The 19,089-nt window shown below is 39.8% G+C and overlaps 1 protein-coding gene across 1 annotated transcript; it reads right to left on the bottom strand.

The window, feature by feature from the left end:
• Positions 1-680: 680 nt before the first annotated feature.
• LOC127633227 (carbonic anhydrase 4-like) lies at positions 681-18,657 on the bottom strand. The gene is made up of 9 exons (XM_052112163.1): positions 18,583-18,657; positions 18,384-18,456; positions 15,950-15,976; positions 15,603-15,773; positions 14,986-15,137; positions 14,793-14,894; positions 14,629-14,701; positions 1,556-1,722; positions 681-1,447 (listed from the first exon to the last, which is right to left on the bottom strand). Exons 2-9 carry the CDS (start codon positions 18,454-18,456, stop codon positions 1,220-1,222), a joined length of 993 nt encoding a protein of 330 aa, XP_051968123.1. The 5' UTR covers positions 18,583-18,657; the 3' UTR covers positions 681-1,219.
• Between the last annotated feature and the right edge of the window lie 432 nt (positions 18,658-19,089).

The raw sequence follows: 19,089 nt of genomic DNA, 5'->3' as shown, positions 1-19,089 counted from the left end.
AGCAGAACTTTCAAATGTAGCTTTAACTTTTAAAAGTTTACCTTTTACGATTTCATCAACATCATTCAGGAGACAGAATGTGCCTCCTTGAGTGGTATGATGGCTGCATGGTTCCATGGTGTTTATACTTGTGTACTATTGTTTGTACAGATGAAAGTGGTACCTTCTGGCATTTTCTGAGGTCTTGGCTGATTTCTTTTGATTTTCCCATTATGTCAAGCAAAAAGGCACTGAGTTTGAAGGTACGCCTTAAAATACATCCACAGTTACACCTCCAATTCAGTACACCTCCAATCAGAAGCTAAATGGCTAATTGTCTAAAGACTTGACAATGTTTTCTGGAATTTTCTAAGCTGCTTAAAGGCACAGTTAGTGTATGTACATTTCTGACCCACTGGAATTGTGATATAGTGAAATAAAAGTGAAACAATCTGTCTCTAAACTGACAATTTGTGACAATTAAAATTGTTGGAAAAATTACTTGTGTCATGCACAAAGTAGAGGTCCTAAACGACTTGCCAAAACTATAGTTTGCTAATATTAAATCTGTGTAATGGTTACAAAATTAGTTTTAATGACTTCAAACTAATTGTATGTAAACTTATGACATATGAGTTGGTAAGTCAATGCAACTCTATGATTAAAATTAGAAAATAATAATGTATTATTAGTTTGAGAGAGAGAGAGAGAGAGAGAGAGAGAGAGAGAGAGAGAGAGAGAGAGAGAGAGAGAGAGAGAGAGAGAGAGATGAAAGGGACACATGCCAGTATTACCCAGCAAACCTTTATTATTCCAGTTGGAATAACTTCAGTATGCCATGTCTGCCATAGCATGTGAGAGTATTCAGCAGTCATATTATGTCAAATTGAGAGAGAAAAAACTACAAAGGAATGTTCTCTGATATTCAATATTACACATATTATGTTTACAGTAACAACTTAAGCTTCATACACATAATCATACTGTCAAAACTACAGGGCTATGTTATGCTCACAGATAGATGTCTGTGCGTTTGCAAAATGTAGAACAGTTAAGTATCATCAACTAATAACAGAACTTGTATAAAAGCGTGCACATTATTTACTAAATGAATAATGTGAATAATGAGAAACCAATTAAATCAGATTATAATGCTGTTAAAAGAACTAGTTCTTTTTAGTTTTGGGTGAACTATTCTTTAAAGAGTGGACTTTATTATTCTAATTTCAAACACTAGTTTTTATAGCCAGCACAAACAGGAAAAGATAAATATTGTGGTAATACAGAAATAAGTCGTAGTCGCTGACGAAGTCACAGTTCCTGCAGTCGCAGTTCCTGCAGTCACAGTTCCTGCCACCTGTGATGTCACCACTCTGCTATTCAGGGACTGAACACCTCTGAAGTTGTTAGTAATCAGCATCTGTGGGCTTGTGCCACTTAAATGGACAGTTGAGCTGAAGAGTCTGATCTGTTTTGAGAGAATTTAAAATAATCTTAGAATGTGAAGAATGTACCATTCTCAACCTAATCTAAATTATTATTTTCTAATGTTAATCAAAGAGTTGCATTGACTTACCAACTCATGGCTGACTTTGATGGTGTCTTTAAACACAGTCCAGATCACAACTTCATTACAGCTGGGTGTGGTAAGGGAGCCTTGGTAACGGTAATATTTTGTTCTGTCCACATTTTCAAGCAGACTGTCCATTGTAATTTGGTACATGATGTCTGATGTTGCTTGACCTAAATATATACCAGAGGGTGTAAGGAAACAACCCATCTCTCTTCAATTAATTTGAGGATGTTTGCAAATTTATGCAGGTGAAGGGATTATACATTAGTATACAATGAGCCAAAAAGTATTTGGATACTTTAGCTACACTTATAAATCTATGAATACCTTTGCATAATATTATAAAACCTCTAGCATCATTTGTTTACAGATGTCTTTTAGAATAGTTTATCTTATGCAATAACATTCATACATTAAATGTGGCTTAAAGGTGCACTCAGAAATCTTTTGGCAGATGCAAAAATTAGGTGCCAATTACACCCCAGTGCAAATAATGGTAAATACTACTTGTGCCCTATTTAATAATTAACATACAGTATAGGGGCATCACTGCAGCTGTAATGTTGGGTACTTGGAGAGGAAGAGAGGACACAAGAGTAGATACTTTCAAACTTTTAATAAACGCTGGAGAGCAACAAGCTATAAAGCTAAACGGCACAAAATAACAGTTCAAGGACTGACAAAGGAATGTACAAAACAGGAGGGTATTTATACAAAAGGAGCTAAATGAGGGAAAGGAAGACAGGTGGGGATGATAAGGAACAGATGGAAGTGATGAGGGCAGTGAATTCTGGGAAATGTAGTCAGGAGGAAAACTTCAAAATAAGAGTCCTTGAAAACATGAGGGCGACAGACTGTGACAGCAACATGTTTATTGTGTTTAATTATATAGTGTTACAGACAGCATACACCAACCCCTTCACCTAAAAATAACCCTAAGCCAGGTAGTACACGCACATGTCCAAGATGTATATTGTCATCTGGAGAGCATCACATTTTAAGTAACATCTGCTAAACATCCTTATAGATCAGATTATATAGGCCTGTATGTCTCGAAAGACAATTTTTTGTCAGTGCCTAGACAGTGCCAACTGTAGGTTTTGCAGTGCCTAGAATGACTTAGTAGGCCAAACCTTGAGTGACAATCTTTGCCACAGTAATTGCAAGTGAATGCGGTTACAGCTCCAGAAGTATTCGCTGCTTTTTCTTTGTGTCGCTCCCTCTTGGTCTGCCAGACAGAGTGTCTTTTCTCCTCACCTCTCCTGAGACCTATTTTCGCAGCCTGCTGCCAGCTGAGTCTGTCGTCGGCAGTTTGCTCCCAGTCACCAGGGTTCATATCACAACTCTTCATGTCCCATTTACAGACATCTTTAAAGCGCAGGACAGGGCGACCAGTGGCTCGTGTGCCTGATGCCAGCTCACCATACAAGACATCCTTGGGTATTATGACATCTTGCATGCGACGCACGTGTCCAAGCCATCTCAGGTGCCTTTGACTGAGTAGAGAGTACATGCTAGGAATGTTGGCCATGTTGAGGACTGAGGTGTTGGGAATACGATCTTGCCATCTGATACCAAGGATGCGCCTGAGACAGCGGAAGTGGAATGTGTTTAGACGGTGTTCTTGATGGGCGTATGTTGTCCAAGACTCATAGAGGAGGGTGCTAATGACACAAGCAAAGTATACCTGAACTTTTGTGTTGAGTGTTAATGATTTGTTCTCCCATACTCTTTTGGTCAGCCTGAACATAGCTGAAGATGCATTCCCAATGCGCTTTTCAATCTCTGTGACAAGGAACAAATTGCAGGTGATGGTGGAACCCAAGTAGGTGAAGTCCTGAATGGCTTCCAGGGTGTAGCTGCCAATATGTATGGAAGGGGTGTCTCTGACATCCTGGCACATGACATTGGTCTTTTTCAGATTGATTTTCAGGCCGAAGTTGTTTCAGGCATTGGCAAAGTGGTCGATGAGTGTTTGCAGACCATGTTCTGGTGTTCAGATGTAATGCCGTCCTGTCCCGGGGACTTGCCACTGGCTAGTGAATTGATGGCGTTGTCAAGTTCCTTCAAGGTTGGAACATTGTCCAATTTGTATATTGTTGGCATGGGCTTTACTGCAGAAAGGGCAGCTTCTGACACACCGTTGTCTTGTGAGTAGAGCTCTGTGTAGTGTTCTACCCCCCTGGCCATTTGCTCTTGTTTATCAGTGATGATGGCCCCTGTGCTGCAGTCCTCGTGATGTTTGGACCAAATGCTGTCTTAATGCCTTCATACATGGCACGGATATTACCAGTGTTAGAGGCGAGCTGTATCCTACTGCTGAGGTTTAGCCAGTAATTGTTTGCGCAACATCTGGCGGTCATTTGAGCTGCACTGTGGGTAGCTTTCAGAACGCTTAATGATCCTATACTTGGAACTTGCTTGTACTTCAGGAGCGCCATGCACTTGGCTTGGAGGATGGGTTCCAATATAGTCAGGTGTTCCTCAAACCAGTCTGTGTTCTGCCTTGTCTGGTTGCCAAAGTTATTGATGGCTGCATTGAAGATGGCATCTCTGATGTACACCCACTTTGTCTCCACACTTCCAATCTGTTGTGTTGTGTAGAGACTGCTCAAGTCTGTGTTGGAATGATTGAGTGAGCTCTGGGAGGGAGGTCTTGGCAGAATTGATGCGTAGGTAGCTCATTTGTTTGAGGCAGTGTATCTTTTTGGGGTGTAGTCTGACCTTGCTGGATACCAGTGAGTGATCGGTGTCACAGATTGCACTGTGATAGCTGGTGTGATGAGTACTGAGTTGAGGAGGGCTCGTCGTGTGATGACTAGGTCGAGTTGGTGCCAATTGAGAGAACTTGGATGTCTCCATGACACTTTATGGCAAGGTTTTGTGAGAAAGAATGAGTATGTGATACAGAGATTGTTGTATGAGCAGAGCTCCAGAAGTCTTTGGCCACTGTCATTCATCTTTCCGATGCCATGATAGCCAAGGTATACAACCCACATGACGTGGTCAGCTCCAACCCTTGCATTGAAGTCTCCCAACAGATACATGTGCTCAGAGCTAGGAATTTTGCCAATAATATTTTGAAGCTCTTCACAGAACTGGTCGTGAATCTCCAGAGATGAGTAAAGTGTTGGAGCGTAGACACTCAGGATGTTTACATCTCCAGAAGCAGTGAGTAGTCTCATGAGCAGAATCCGCTCGGATCCTGCGGTTGGTGGTTCTATGTCAAGGAGTGTGTTTCTGACGGCAAACCCAACACCGTGTAGCCTTGATTTGTTCTGCTTTTTGCCTTGCCACTCTCTCGTAGTGAGCCACTGCCAGCAAGCCGAGTCTCCTGCAGTGCTGCAATATCCACATGGAGTCTCGCCACTTCCCTGTTGATAACTGCAGTCTTCAATATGCAATATATCTTCAGAGAGTCAGAACACATTGTACATACATTGCAGCTTGCAAAATGAAGGGCTGGTACATTCTTTCCATTTGTTTTGCTTTTGTTTGGTGCAGATGGCCCATTTGTCTGGCGATGAGCCATAAGCTCCAAGCACCCACTGGAGCAGGTGAGCCATGGCGGGAAAGCACCTTATTTGCCGGCGGCTGCCCAGCTTGAGGCGGGCGGTAGCTATCCATTGGGGTGCGATGACCCCCTCCCACCAACAGCTTGAGGCGGGCGGTAGCTATCCATTGGGGTGCAATGACCCCCTCCCACCAACAATGGCAACCCGTGGCGCCCATTTTTTATGCCAATCCAAAATGAGTTTATAACCTGTGACTGCTGCCATCCGTGTTCCTTGGCCACGATTAGGTGGCCAAGGAGTGTCCTCTCCCCATTTTTGCACCTCTTGTTAGCGCAAAGCCTGGGCAAGTAACTCTGGAAATCCTTGGTTGCCCGTGCATCAGGATCCCCCCCTCGGTCTTGCTGGTAGGGTCCAAAGGAGTGCATAGCATGACGTTTGGTACCAGTTTGGCTGCAGGAGCTGCGGGGAATGTGTTGCTCTGCTTCACAAAACCGCCTAAGGGGCCCCACTCGTGATTTTCCATAGGGGTTTACTCCCTTAGCCATTGACTCTCCCGAGACACTCACAAGGCAGTAAGAAAGCCGCGTAACCCTGGGAGGGTCCCCTACCAGGTACTGACAGCTGGGCCAGCTGTGCCTGTCACACCCTGAGGTAGTTTATCGCAAACTACCCGCTACCATGAAAGATCAGATTAACAAACATTCTAAATCATAAATATCTCAAAGACATCTGCTGAATGTCTTCTTGACATCCGAGAGGAAATGTATTGCAGATTAGCATACAACTTAAAAAAAAAAACGTCTTCCAGATGTAAAGCCAAATACTAATTATTTTATCTCAGTAGCAGATCTGTAATTGCACACTTTTACTCATGGATAAAATGAATCATGGTTTACTGTGAATTGGGAATTTCTACAATGATATCGGTAACTGAAACTATTGTGTTTGAACAAGTGGCACTCTAAGTGGCAGTGCAAGTACAAGGCGACATAATCAAAATATTACTGAGTGCACCTTTAACCCTCTGGGGTCTGAGGGTATTTTGAGCCCTGGAGAAGTTTTGACATGCCTTGACATTTGTGCTTTTTTCTGTTGCTTAAAAACATCATTATATGTCCCCCCTAAAATATCATTAAAATATGTGTATTGTAAATAATATAATGATATATTCTTAAAATAATTGTTTAATAAAATAATACAAATGCAAATGGGGCAACAACAAAAAAACCCTTGGTGTCCACTTCAAAAATTGCTCTTGAGAATTGTTATGTTTATTGACACCCCCAACATTTTGATGAAATTTTCGCCCCTGCCTCCTGGACCTATCAATGAGGGATAGAGAATGAATGTGAGGAGACTAAATGATCAAAATCAAGTTTTAAGTTAAAAGTAATCTGACTATATATTTTCTTTACATAAAGGTTTTACTTAATTTTAGACCTACACTACCGTTAAAAGAAGTCTCTTCTGCTCAACAAGGCTGCATTTATTTGATACAGTAAAAATAAAACAGTTTTTACAGTAAAAGCATTGTGTGAACTCTTTTTACAATTTAAAAGAACAGTTTTCTATTTGAATATATTGTAAAATGCAATGTAGCGAATCAGCTCTATGAAATATTAATAATCAATCATAACTTGTTATAATCGATCATGAATATTTGGATCAGTTAATCGGGTTAACTTGATGTAGCTACATTAACATTACAACCAAATGCTCGGTTCATCCCGTGAACACTCAATATTGGTTATTAATTAATTAATTAATAGAAAGGTACATTTCCGGGGCATGGGAAATGTCTTTCTTACTACGTATTAAGAGCAAGTAGTCAAAATCTATGATTAGTGACTTTAGATATGAGCTTGAGACACAGACAACTTTACATGTGACATGAACAAGACTTTATTAACTAGACTAAACATTTAAACTACTCTAACATACAGATACATACATGCATACAGTTTACCAAGGGAAAGAGGGCTGAAGCAGAATACAGGAAGGCAAGAAGTTATAGCATTGTTTGAAGTTCAGCAGATCAACAGCCTGAGCAAACCATCATATTAGTTCTGACACGCCCTTTTAGAAAGGGGTTAAGGATACTTAATGTATCAAATAATGAGACTAAGTTTGATACTTGCATGTCCCATTTGAATTAAACTGTCCTGATGCAATTTGTTGATGGCTTGAGTTGATCTTTGATGATGTTGTCTTGATGAGAGAGAGAACCAGTGGGAGTCAGAGACAAGGCCGTAGCCTGGCGCACGCTTGGGAGTCCTTGGGGCCTTCTAGTTTGGCATCATTCAGCGAGAGAGTGAGAGAGCACAAGGCTCAGAGGGCAAGAGAGGCAGGAAGCCAGAGGAGCATAAGAGAGTGAAGAGATAAGAGAGAGAAGGAAGTGGGCGCAGTAGTTTTATACCCTTAGAAAACATGTCCCACCTCTCATTGGCTCGACCAATGAGAAGGGTTTGGGTTCCAGGCGGGAATTTGGTTTATTGCTCTTTGTTCTCACATTTCTCATTGCATGTGCAAGAAAGAAAACTAGGAAATATACTTGTAATACTAATATGTTGTTGTTATCGACATATCATGTACACAGTCATTTCGATCTTCAAAATACCAAGTTACAGAGACCAAATATGCCACACATATGATTTCGGTTAACCATAGTATGCAAAGTCTGAAACATTAACCCATTAGTTTGCAAGAAAACATAGATCAAGCACATTTAAGGGAAAATGTGAGATGGCACATTAGATACATGTCAATATTTATCACATGGATATATAGAATATATATATAGGATTAACAGGGTTCATTTCTCTTTCTCAGTAAGAGAATGAAGTGAGGGTCAGCACTTCTCTGAACATTCCTTTCTCACATGGTACGGGTTCAGAAGGCGAAGTCACGAGGGTCTCTGGAGTGTCTCTCTGGGTCGTAAAAACGTCAATAGCGCATTCTACTCCAGACTCGCTGGCGCTCCCCGGTGATTTAGATGGGGAGAAACAGTGTGGGACCCCTAGCACACAATGTGTGCCCTGTATTTAGAATTAATGAGTTAATGATTCTCCGTTCATACTCTACAGTCCCCCTTTTCGTCAGGTGATGTCCCTGTTGGAGACATCATCGGACGACAATCATCACGATGGCGGATGGCAGGTGAATCATGAGGGTTTTGTAGCAGGTGGTTGTTCCACGGTGGGTGATGTAGACAGTAGCCACATCCAGGTCTCTGCAGCAGGTGCAGAGGCAGCAGGTGCAGAGGCAGCAGGTGCAGAGGCAGCAGGTGCCTTGACAGTGTGTCACCTGTCATTATGAAGTCAGTCCGTTTGAGGCAGGTGCTTGTTTTGTGGCTGCAGGGAGTGGTTATGGGCATTGTGTAGTGTGGAGAGTGTTTCAGACTGACCTAGTACTGGTAGAAAAAGGGCAGCAGGTGGCCGTTCGCCCTTGGTTCGGCACCCAGTCACCAGGTGTCTGAAGTCTGCAGTGTTACTCTGCTCTGGCAGCAGTGCTGACTTGAGCTTGCCTGAGTGGTGTTGGGCAAGAGTCAGAGGTTTGTTCTTCCCAGTACTCCTCAGGGGAGTTCTGTTCCAGGAGCTCTTTTGCTAGTGCTAGCAGCTCTTGTAACTCATAAACAGGCTTTTCTAGTTGTCTTTGTGCAGCCTCTGTTTGGCACCTGTTTGAAAGGTGTACAGGAGGATGTTGTTGTAGACTGCTGTGGGATGTCCTGTGCTGTTTGCTGGGTGAGGCCTTGTGTTTGTTAAAGGCCTTCTGTGTCAGGTCACGCAGTTGTTGGATAGGCATTGTGTGGGGGCAGGCCATAATGCCTAAATGGTTACTTACCATAGGATGGAGGTTTCGGAGGAAAAGGCTCTTGAAGCTGGTGTCCTCCTCCATCCCAGGTTTGTTGCGAGCTCCGAAGTAAGCTCGTCTGAGTCTGTGGTAGTAAACATAGGGAGTTTCATGCCGACCCTGTTTGGTGTCTAGGGCAGCGATCAGTCCGTTTATAGACTCTGAGAATTCCCTTATGATGGCTTGTTTCAGCTGCTGGTAGTTAGACTGGATGTTTTCTGGCTGTCGAGCCAGAAAGCGTCGCAACTCTGGGCTGGACGTGATCCAGATCAGATGGAGTCTATCTTGATGGTTCACACTCATCAAAGACTGCAGGTGAAAGTCAATGTCTCGCAGGTAAGCGTGGGCGTCGTGGTCTCCTGCAAGCTCTGGTGTAAATGCAGGGATATGTCTGGCCATTCGGTTGAGGTCTTTGAGTGTCGCTACACGTGTCGTTTCAAGATTCGTCTGAATCAATCCTTTTCCTTCCGTGGCTGCAGAAGCTTTAAGGAAACTGTCCGATAACGTGTTAAGCAGAGGGTTTGTCTCCCCTTTGTAAATCTGTGCTTGGCTGGGGAGGTTTCTCTGCTGATTGCAAGTGGGGAGTGAGATGTCTCTCCAGCTGTGGTTTCTTTTGCAGCAGGTAAGAGTGTCTCAGTTCTCGTTGGACCATGTCAAGTTCATCTTTGGTGTTGTCCAGCTGCTGAGTCAGCACTTTAACTTCAGCTCTGGACACATTCAGTTGACCTTCACAGGCCATGATTCTGGCATCTTTGTCCAAGAGTTCAGAATTTGCTGTTTTTAACAGTGAATCTTTGTGAAAGAGTACCTTTTCCAGGTGCTCTCTGGCTGTCTTTTCCAGCTGCTCTTGTTGTTTAGCAGCTGTCAGAGCCGTTTGAAGTCTGTGGATTACCTCCTGTGACTCCCTTCTGCCAGGGTCCTTGTGTCTGTCCTGAGCCTCCATCTCTAGCTGGTCTATGCGGTTTTTAGCATGTGTCAGCTCCGTTTGGGACTCAGTGATCTGGCGTTGGAGGTTGTTTACCTCCTGTTTCAAACCTGTGAGGTTGTGGGCCAGGACGATAACCTCAGTCAGATATTTGTGCTCATACCTCTGGTTTGAGTCGTCTGTCATTAGTTCTTTTCCCTCGTTTTCCAGTTGCTTTTTGTTCTGTTGCTGAAGGTCGTCAGCAGCCATGGATAAAAGGGTGTTCCTCAAAACACCTAGCCAGTCCTTTTGGCCTGCCATCTGGGCAGTTAGGCTAAGCATCTGCAACATTTTGGCACACTTCTGGTGAGAGTAAGTGCAAGAGACTAATGCAAGATCAAACAGAATTTGGAGCTAAAGGCAAAGTGAGACAGCAACGTGTATAATGTACAGCTAGGTTTTGCTAGGTGTGGTTAACAATTGAAATGTGTTCCTGATTATTACTATCTTAGCTGCAAATAGCAGGGTGCTCAGATTTGTGTGGATCTGAGTGGCTTTGCTAAAAGAGCGTAAGCCCAGATTTAATAAATGACTTAAGATGTTTCTTTGGGTCAAATTATTTATCAGCACTTACTGATAGCATACAACAGGCTTGATCTTTGAACACATGAAGAGGAGAAAGAAAGAGGAAGAAAAGAGCTTTCCTATTAGATTGTGTCTATTAGTGGTGCTCAGAATTATGCCACAGAAATCGTCTAGATTACTAGTGTAGCTGGCTCATAAAATTTAAGCAACTTGTTGCAAATAAACACAAAATCGAGAAGAAAAGTATGTCTAGTTACTTTTGCAGTTTTATGGGGAAATAAACTACACTAGACCAAGAGGGTTAAATGGTAAAATGAATAGCTGACTTCTATTATTAGTAAAAATAATAAAAAGACTTGAAGAAGTGATTAAAATAGCAGAATAACCTTGTATTGGGAATAATCAATAGCACTTATGATCAACAATTAGATTTTCTTTGGGCATCATTCTATAGTTGGTCACAGCTGTTGCGTGTTCAAGACAATGTGTTTGTCCCTCTATAAAGTTTAGTCAACGTGCCATTGAAAGTTCCCAATAACTATAAAAATTATTCTCTATCTAAACAGTTTACATGTAATTAAGTTTTTAGATTTAATTAACAAAGTAACTGCAAATTTAGCTGAACAGCGTTCAGTATGGGATGCACCTGAAAAGTGCAGGTGAAGTTAGATGAGAAGAATTAAAGTTAAGGAAAGAGAAAGTGAGAATTCAGAAACCAGAAATGGGGTTAAAGGAAAATGGTTTAGATCACTTCACTCTGCATACACACAAGCTGTAGATAAAGGCTTCATGTAAATTGTGCTAGCAGCTAACTGTTGAAGCTATTAGTTAGCTTAGCCTAAGCTAAGGGGCTGCTAAGTTGGGTTAGCTTAGCCACCTAGGCTGGTTTGTTTACAAAATGGCGTCGGAAGGAAACACATGTGCTATCTGGAGTGAGCACTTCCTGTGACATGTCGTTGTCATGGGAACCCATGCACTTCAGAGTTTCAGTGAGTGAAACACAGTTTTGATCACCAGGAAGCTAAGCCTTTTAGATGCACAGATAAAGTTTAGATGAAGGACATCAATCTAACTATAATTTGTAAGGCCTTTATACTGTGAAAAGGGGAGCATCGCCCAAATCTACATTTATATAACACTGTACTGAGATTTCTTCATCAGAAACAGGTTAAGCAATCAATTCTGGTACATTTTACATGCCGCTGAGCTGAGATTCCTTCATCAAAACAGACTTACACTTTAATACTGAAATTAGGGTTTCTCCGCTAAAATCATATTACTCGTACACTGATGCCTTTTGAAAATATGCTTAAATGTGTTAAGACTCTTTCAATTACAGTAGAGATGTCAATTCAAGCCATCACTTTATCCGCATCCAAACAAGCCAGCAACTAGTGAAACAAATGCCGTTTCGCATGTCATGTCCTATTCCGACCGGAATTATTCAATGCACACTTTTAGGTTGACAGTGGTTCAAGCTCATAACCTTTGTTTAATCATGCCTGCATTCTCCACCATTATGTAGCGAATCAGCTCTATGAAATATTAATAATCAATCATAACTTGTTATAATCGATCATGAATATTTGGATCAGTTAATCGGGTTAACTTGATGTAGCTACATTAACATTACAACCAAATGCTCGGTTCATCCCGTGAACACTCAATATTGGTTATTAATTAATTAATTAATAGAAAGGTACATTTCCAGGGAATGGGAAATGTCTTTCTTACTACGTATTAAGAGCAAGTAGTCAAAATCTATGATTAGTGACTTTAGATATGAGCTTGAGACACAGACAACTTTACATGTGACATGAACAAGACTTTATTAACTAGATTAAACATTTAAACTACTCTAACATACAGATACATACATGCATACAGTTTACCAAGGGAAAGAGGGCTGAAGCAGAATACAGGAAGGCAAGAAGTTATAGCATTGTTTGAAGTTCAGCAGATCAACAGCCTGAGCAAACCATCATATTAGTTCTGACACGCCCTTTTTAGAAAGGGGTTAAGGATACTTAATGTATCAAATAATGAGACTAAGTTTGATACTTGCATGTCCCATTTGAATTAAACTGTCCTGATGCAATTTGTTGATGGCTTGAGTTGATCTTTGATGATGTTGTCTTGATGAGAGAGAGAACCAGTGGGAGTCAGAGACAAGGCCGTAGCCTGGCGCACGCTTGGGAGTCCTTGGGGCCTTCTAGTTTGGCATCATTCAGCGAGAGAGTGAGAGAGCACAAGGCTCAGAGGGCAAGAGAGGCAGGAAGCCAGAGGAGCATAAGAGAGTGAAGAGATAAGAGAGAGAAGGAAGTGGGCGCAGTAGTTTTATACCCTTAGAAAACATGTCCCACCTCTCATTGGCTCGACCAATGAGAAGGGTTTGGGTTCCAGGCGGGAATTTGGTTTATTGCTCTTTGTTCTCACATTTCTCATTGCATGTGCAAGAAAGAAAACTAGGAAATATACTTGTAATACTAATATGTTGTTGTTATCGACATATCATGCACACAGTCATTTCGATCTTCAAAATACCAAGTTATAGAGACCAAATATGCCACACATATGATTTCGGTTAACCATAGTATGCAAAGTCTGAAACATTAACCCATTAGTTTGCAAGAAAACATAGATCAAGCACATTTAAGGGAAAATGTGAGATGGCACATTAGATACATGTCAATATTTATCACATGGATATATAGAATATATATATAGGATTAACAGGGTTCATTTCTCTTTCTCAGTAAGAGAATGAAGTGAGGGTCAGCACTTCTCTGAACATTCCTTTCTCACATGGTACGGGTTCAGAAGGCGAAGTCACGAGGGTCTCTGGAGTGTCTCTCTGGGTCGTAAAAACGTCAATAGCGCATTCTACTCCAGACTCGCTGGCGCTCCCCGGTGATTTAGATGGGGAGAAACAGTGTGGGGGTTTTCTTTAGGACCCCTAGCACACAATGTGTGCCCTGTATTTAGAATTAATGAGTTCATGATTCTCCGTTCATACTCTACAGCAATTAGTGATCAAAGCTGAATTTTCAGCATCATTACTGCAGTCTTCAGTGTCACATGATACTTCAGAAATCATAATATGCTGATTTTCTAATATGGGCACATTTAAAGTGCATTTTACTCATTTATACCTGAACACATATTTGTAAGCACAAGCTTTGTTGATGATAATGAGGCGGCATAAACGCTGGTTAAAATATAATCTATACATTCGTATTATTTTTCTATCATATTACACATCATATTTATATCAAACAGCATACAATTCAAATGCCTGCTTTAGCCTAAACAGCATTTAAATGTAAATAAAACTTGCTTATTAGGAGTCATATTTCAAATGTCAACACTCTGAATCCTGGCTGGCAAGTCTGGAAACAGTCCCACTTGTAAAATATGAACATGTTTATATAAAATAGCATGTCAGCTAAAGAAAACTAAAGGACTTACTCATCTGAAATTGTATCCTCGGCTGGATCAAGTCTCTCTTCAAAATACAAATGTTCATCGGAGTCCCGCTCTTCTTCTTAGGAAAATGTTAACTCTTTCTTAATATCCAGGAGTTTGATCGCATGTGTATCGTTACAAACACGCAGAAAAGTTGAGCTGTGTTGTGTTTACATTAAACCTCTGAACACAGTCAGGGCGTGCACCATTTGCATTGATCATCTCACTACATTAGCGTATGAATGGCGCGCTCTGCTGGTGGGTGTGAACACATTACAGATAATGAGTTGAGCATGAAGAAAATGTACATCGCTTTTTTTCATACAGATTACATTGCAGGAGAATATTTGTTTTAAATTTGAATTGTTTTATTTAAAAGTAGACATTTTAAGCTTTCTTTAGACATATGTTTCATGTTTGTGTGATAAGTATTCGCAGAGTTTCAGTTCATTTTTGAGAAGTGTTTCAGAAATATGCTCGTGAACACAGAGACTGCTGAAAGCTCACCCTTTTTATTTTCTTTATTTTACAAAAGCACAAGATTTTGTTGTTATTGTGAGGGTACACAAATAAAAGTAGACCCTTTATAGTTTCTAATGATGTCTTAAACTTATCTGTATACCCAAAAATGACGGAGTATTTTAAGTTGTTTCTGCTGTAATGACGAAAATATCCAGCAGGACGCGCCGGCGCATCCGTCGACCCCAGAGGGTTAAGCATTCAAACTGTATGGGCAGTTGACAAAACCATTTCCTTACCTGCATTGGTGATGTTTGACAAGTAAGATGTTAAGATTTCCCAGCTTTTTGTTTTGCTTGTGTCATTGGTTCCCTAATGGTTAAATAAAGATACATTTATAATATGTATTTACTTAAGGGTTGCATTTCCCATCTCTGAATGTCATAAAGATGGCATTGCTTACCTCGATGAAGAAACCAAGAACAGCTAATCCTGTTGCGTCATTAGCATCTAAAGCCGCTTTAACACTCCTGTTGTACTTTGAATGAATGTTCACGATGTGCAGCTGAGAGACAGAATTAAAGTGACACAGTGCAGAATTGATCACATACACGTAAATTAATTAGTTCAGTTATTATTTCCTAACTTATTTATACCTCCATTGGGTATTGTTTGCCATCCACAGTGTGCTCAGAGCCAGGTCCGGAGCTGCCGTTACCCCAGTGGAGATGGAAACTATCAGAGTTATAAAGACCTGGAAGATCACCTCCCTCCACTGCCATTTTAGCATGATCCAGGCTGACCACCACTAAGAAGACCAATAATATTTTACTTACAAGTTCAACCACATACTATATCAACACTGAGGTTGAGCATCAGGCACTGTGTATCGCCAACATTTCTCAACTAGCGTCTACTTTTGTACTTTTCTGAGCATTACTGTGTTTAAAGGATGAAATGCTTTTGTTGCAGTATTCCTCACAGGTCTCTTTGAAAAATAAATAAATAAAGCATTAACTAAATAAATTAATGTAAATGTTGTGATAGCTTTATCACAGGTATTATCAATCAATTAATCTTTAACAAGACATAAACAACACAATAAGACAAATACAGTCACTTGTAATTAAAATACAAGTATTGAATTGTAAGCCAACCAGACTATATTTAGTAAGAAATAGCAAACCCTAAAAAAAACAGCATATGATCAGTGTGTAAAATAACTGTAGAAAACATCAACAAATTACATTTCCTGTTGGGCAGCACCCCTTACCAGAATTGGCACTGTTTGCAATTGTCAAAAAGGTTGCGTTGTCATCAAAACCAGTAAAGTTGAATGTGGTCAGTTTGGGATTTGCCTGAACATTTGCAGTCACAATATCAATGGGAGATTGCCTTGATCCATTGCAGAATTGTGAGACAATTTTGGGCCAATTGGTAAAATCTATTACAAATGAACATAAAACCAGAAAATGTACTTTTGCTCATAAAATTATACATAAGAGCATGCTGATACACTCAAACACCCATAATGTGGAATTCTAAAAGTAAATTGAGCAAGAATTTGTTAAATTTGATTTCTATGTGTATTTTAGGGTGCAAAAAATAAATCATACTTACCGCAGGCTGGCTCGTGATAGCACCATTCTGTTTAGGATAAAACTACAGTATTAAATGAACAGCTCACACACACACACACACAAAAGATTCTCATCAGTTACTAGCATCAGTTTTTTTTATTTTAAGATGAAATATTACCTAAATGATCTGCACACACAGCGTAAAATTTGTGAAAGCTTAAATCAAACTGCAAGCGTACATTTTTGCACAGAACGTTTTGTACAGGGTGTAAATCAAATTGCAAGTGTCACCATTCCTACTCAACCTACCCAGAGTGGCATTCGAACCCCGGCATGGGGCCAGATGTGCTAGAAAGGAGGCTATAAAAGCCATGGACCAAGCCTCAGTTGCTAGTGTTTCTCTTAAGGCCAGGAGAGTGAAGTTTACACACTGCACAGCTTATCGTGAACCAGCTGGCTACCATTACAAAAGCATAATTAAAAATATTATGCGCAATATTTCAATGCACAAATGTAATTCATGTGTTGTGAATCTGTAACTTCATATTTGCACAAAGTACATTTGATCTGTATTCTTCAGACTTGCTTTTTTCAACATACAATTTTGACACTGTTCTTGTGCCTAAACATGGCCAAAACATTGCAAAGCTGCAATCAAGTTTATGCAAGCAAAGAAAGGGTGAACAACAAATGGAAGTGACAGTGTAGAATCAGTCTGTGTGTGTAAAATAAACTACTGCAAACGTGTAAATGACTTGTGTTTGTGGCAAAAATATTTTCCAAAAATAATCCGATATGCACTGTTCTGTCTTCCCATTTTTTGTACTCACACCTTTGGCACAACTTTCTCACTCAAAAGAGTTTTGCAAGCATGTGGGGAAGGCGGCTCTACCTTCATCATGTAACCATTCAAACGAGGCTTTTGTTGACAATGATCTGATTGGTTTAATAATGTGACAGTCAGCTTCTTCTTCTTCTTCATATGGCTTAACTTCTCTCCTCTGGCTAATTTCTCCTTTTTGCTAATTCTGTGTCATTTTGTTGACACAGAATTAGGATGGATGGATGGATGGATGGATGGATGGATAGATAGATAGATAGTTTACCTATATGATTTCCGTCTGTCCATCCATCCATCCATCCATCCATCCAAATGCCATCCCAATGATGATCAAAAGTAACTAAAATATAATTAAAATAATGAACAGCTACAAAAAGAAACATATGAACACCAGATTGAGATTAATATTTATATCAATAAATGGTGTTGGCTCAACTTTACACACACAATAAAAGAACTGGGTGTGTATTAATATGTAAGTATAAGAAATAAGTATAAGTAGAGAGAGCCTACCATTCTGCCAGAGGAATTACACTGAGCCATATGAAGAAGAAGCGGTCAGTCAAGTTATTTCACTAATTAGATCAGAGTAACCTGGGCAACAAAAAATTGTAATGGGTATTTGAAGCAGGCACACCCGCCTTCCTCATTCAGCTTGCAAAAGTCTTTTGAGTGAGAAAGTTGTGAAAAAATGTGAGTGCAACAAAATGGAAGACTTTTTTCATTTGCACTTTTGCAATAGTTTATTTTTATGCATATAGACTAATTCTGCGTGGTCATTCCATTTGGATGATTATGATACCCTTTCTTTGCTTGCATATTGCTGATTGCAGGTTGCATGTTTATGCACAAAAACATTGCCAAAAGTGTAAGAATACAGATCATATTTACTTTGTGTTAATTTGAAGTTACAGATTCACAAAACATGAATTACACTTATGAAAAGCATTTAAGTATTGCTAATATTTTTTCTTACACTTGCATCTTGATTTACACATTCACAAAATGTTCTGTGCTTGCAATTTGAGTTACGCTTTCACAAATCTTGCACAAAAGCTTGTAACTTCATTATGCTTTTACAAATCTTCCTCTACACATGCAAATCTTTAAGGCACTATTTTAACTTAATTTTACATATTTTTACAATACATTCTCTTCCCTGCCTAGTAGCAGGTGATATGCACGAAGAATGCAAATCACCAAAGCATTAATAAACATTGATTAAACAGTTTAAACTGTTTCTCAAACACACCTATCATATTTCTCCTGAACACATATATTTAACCACTGGTGCTGAATGCATTACGTTTGTGCTGCATGTATGTGCTTTTTGCTGCTTCAAAGTTCTGGAAACTATTACATTGCATAGAATTTACCTAAAGAGCTGAGATATTCTTCAATAACATTTTGTTTGTTTTTAGCAGAAGAAATAAATTATTTTCCTTTTTTTTTTTTTTTTTTTTGCCTATCTCTTTAACAAATAATCAAAGAAAAGACCGCTAGAATGTGACACCATTCCTTAAAAAGTTTTAGAGGCTTTAATATCTACTCGCTATTGCTAAAAAGAATAAATTAAAAGAAAAAGGAAAATAGGTCTATTGAGATTAAGTGATGCTGAGATTTATCTACTCACCCACTGTTGACTCTGCACTGTGAGCAGTGGGGCACAGAATGGCAGCAAGGAACGTTACCAGCAAGACAATCATCTAAATAATAATAATAATAATAATAATAATAATAATAATAAATAATACAAAAATAGTTAAGATTCATCATTTTGTACACAAACTAAATTTTAATTTAATTGAATTTGAATCGGATAAATGTCTTACCTTAGTTTTTGAAGAGACTGATCTGTCTGTGTGTAGTAATATTATGATGTGGCACCATTCCCGAATATTAATACTCTTGGCTGCTCACCTGTATGTGGGTGTGTCAACTGCATTTTTGTATGCGTCTGCTGACAAAAAACTCTATTAACATTATTAGAGTGTTGCAAGGTGCGCCTTCACATGCCACCACCTCGCTAGAAATATTTCGTTTCTGATTTAAAAGATAACTTTCAAATGTATATAATATATCGCATTTGAATCATCTTTGGTGTTCGGTGATCTGCGCTCGTGCACCTCAGCATCAGCTGGATCGCAATTTCTCATACATGTCTCTTTCATCAAATCCAGCACTAAAACCTGGTTTCACATTCACTTGATTCTATCGAACCCCGGTCCATTTGCGTTCATCTTACGTCATCACAAACATGCATGGTGAACACAAAGCGACTCATCATATTTTTTTTAATTTTTTTTTGGTGCCGTTATGCACAGCAGAATGAACGACTA

Source organism: Xyrauchen texanus, chromosome 40 (assembly GCF_025860055.1).
Source record: "Xyrauchen texanus isolate HMW12.3.18 chromosome 40, RBS_HiC_50CHRs, whole genome shotgun sequence".
Classification (NCBI taxonomy): domain Eukaryota; kingdom Metazoa; phylum Chordata; class Actinopteri; order Cypriniformes; family Catostomidae; genus Xyrauchen; species Xyrauchen texanus.
Note: the sequence above shows the minus strand (reverse complement) of the source record. Positions and strands in the feature narration are given on the sequence as shown.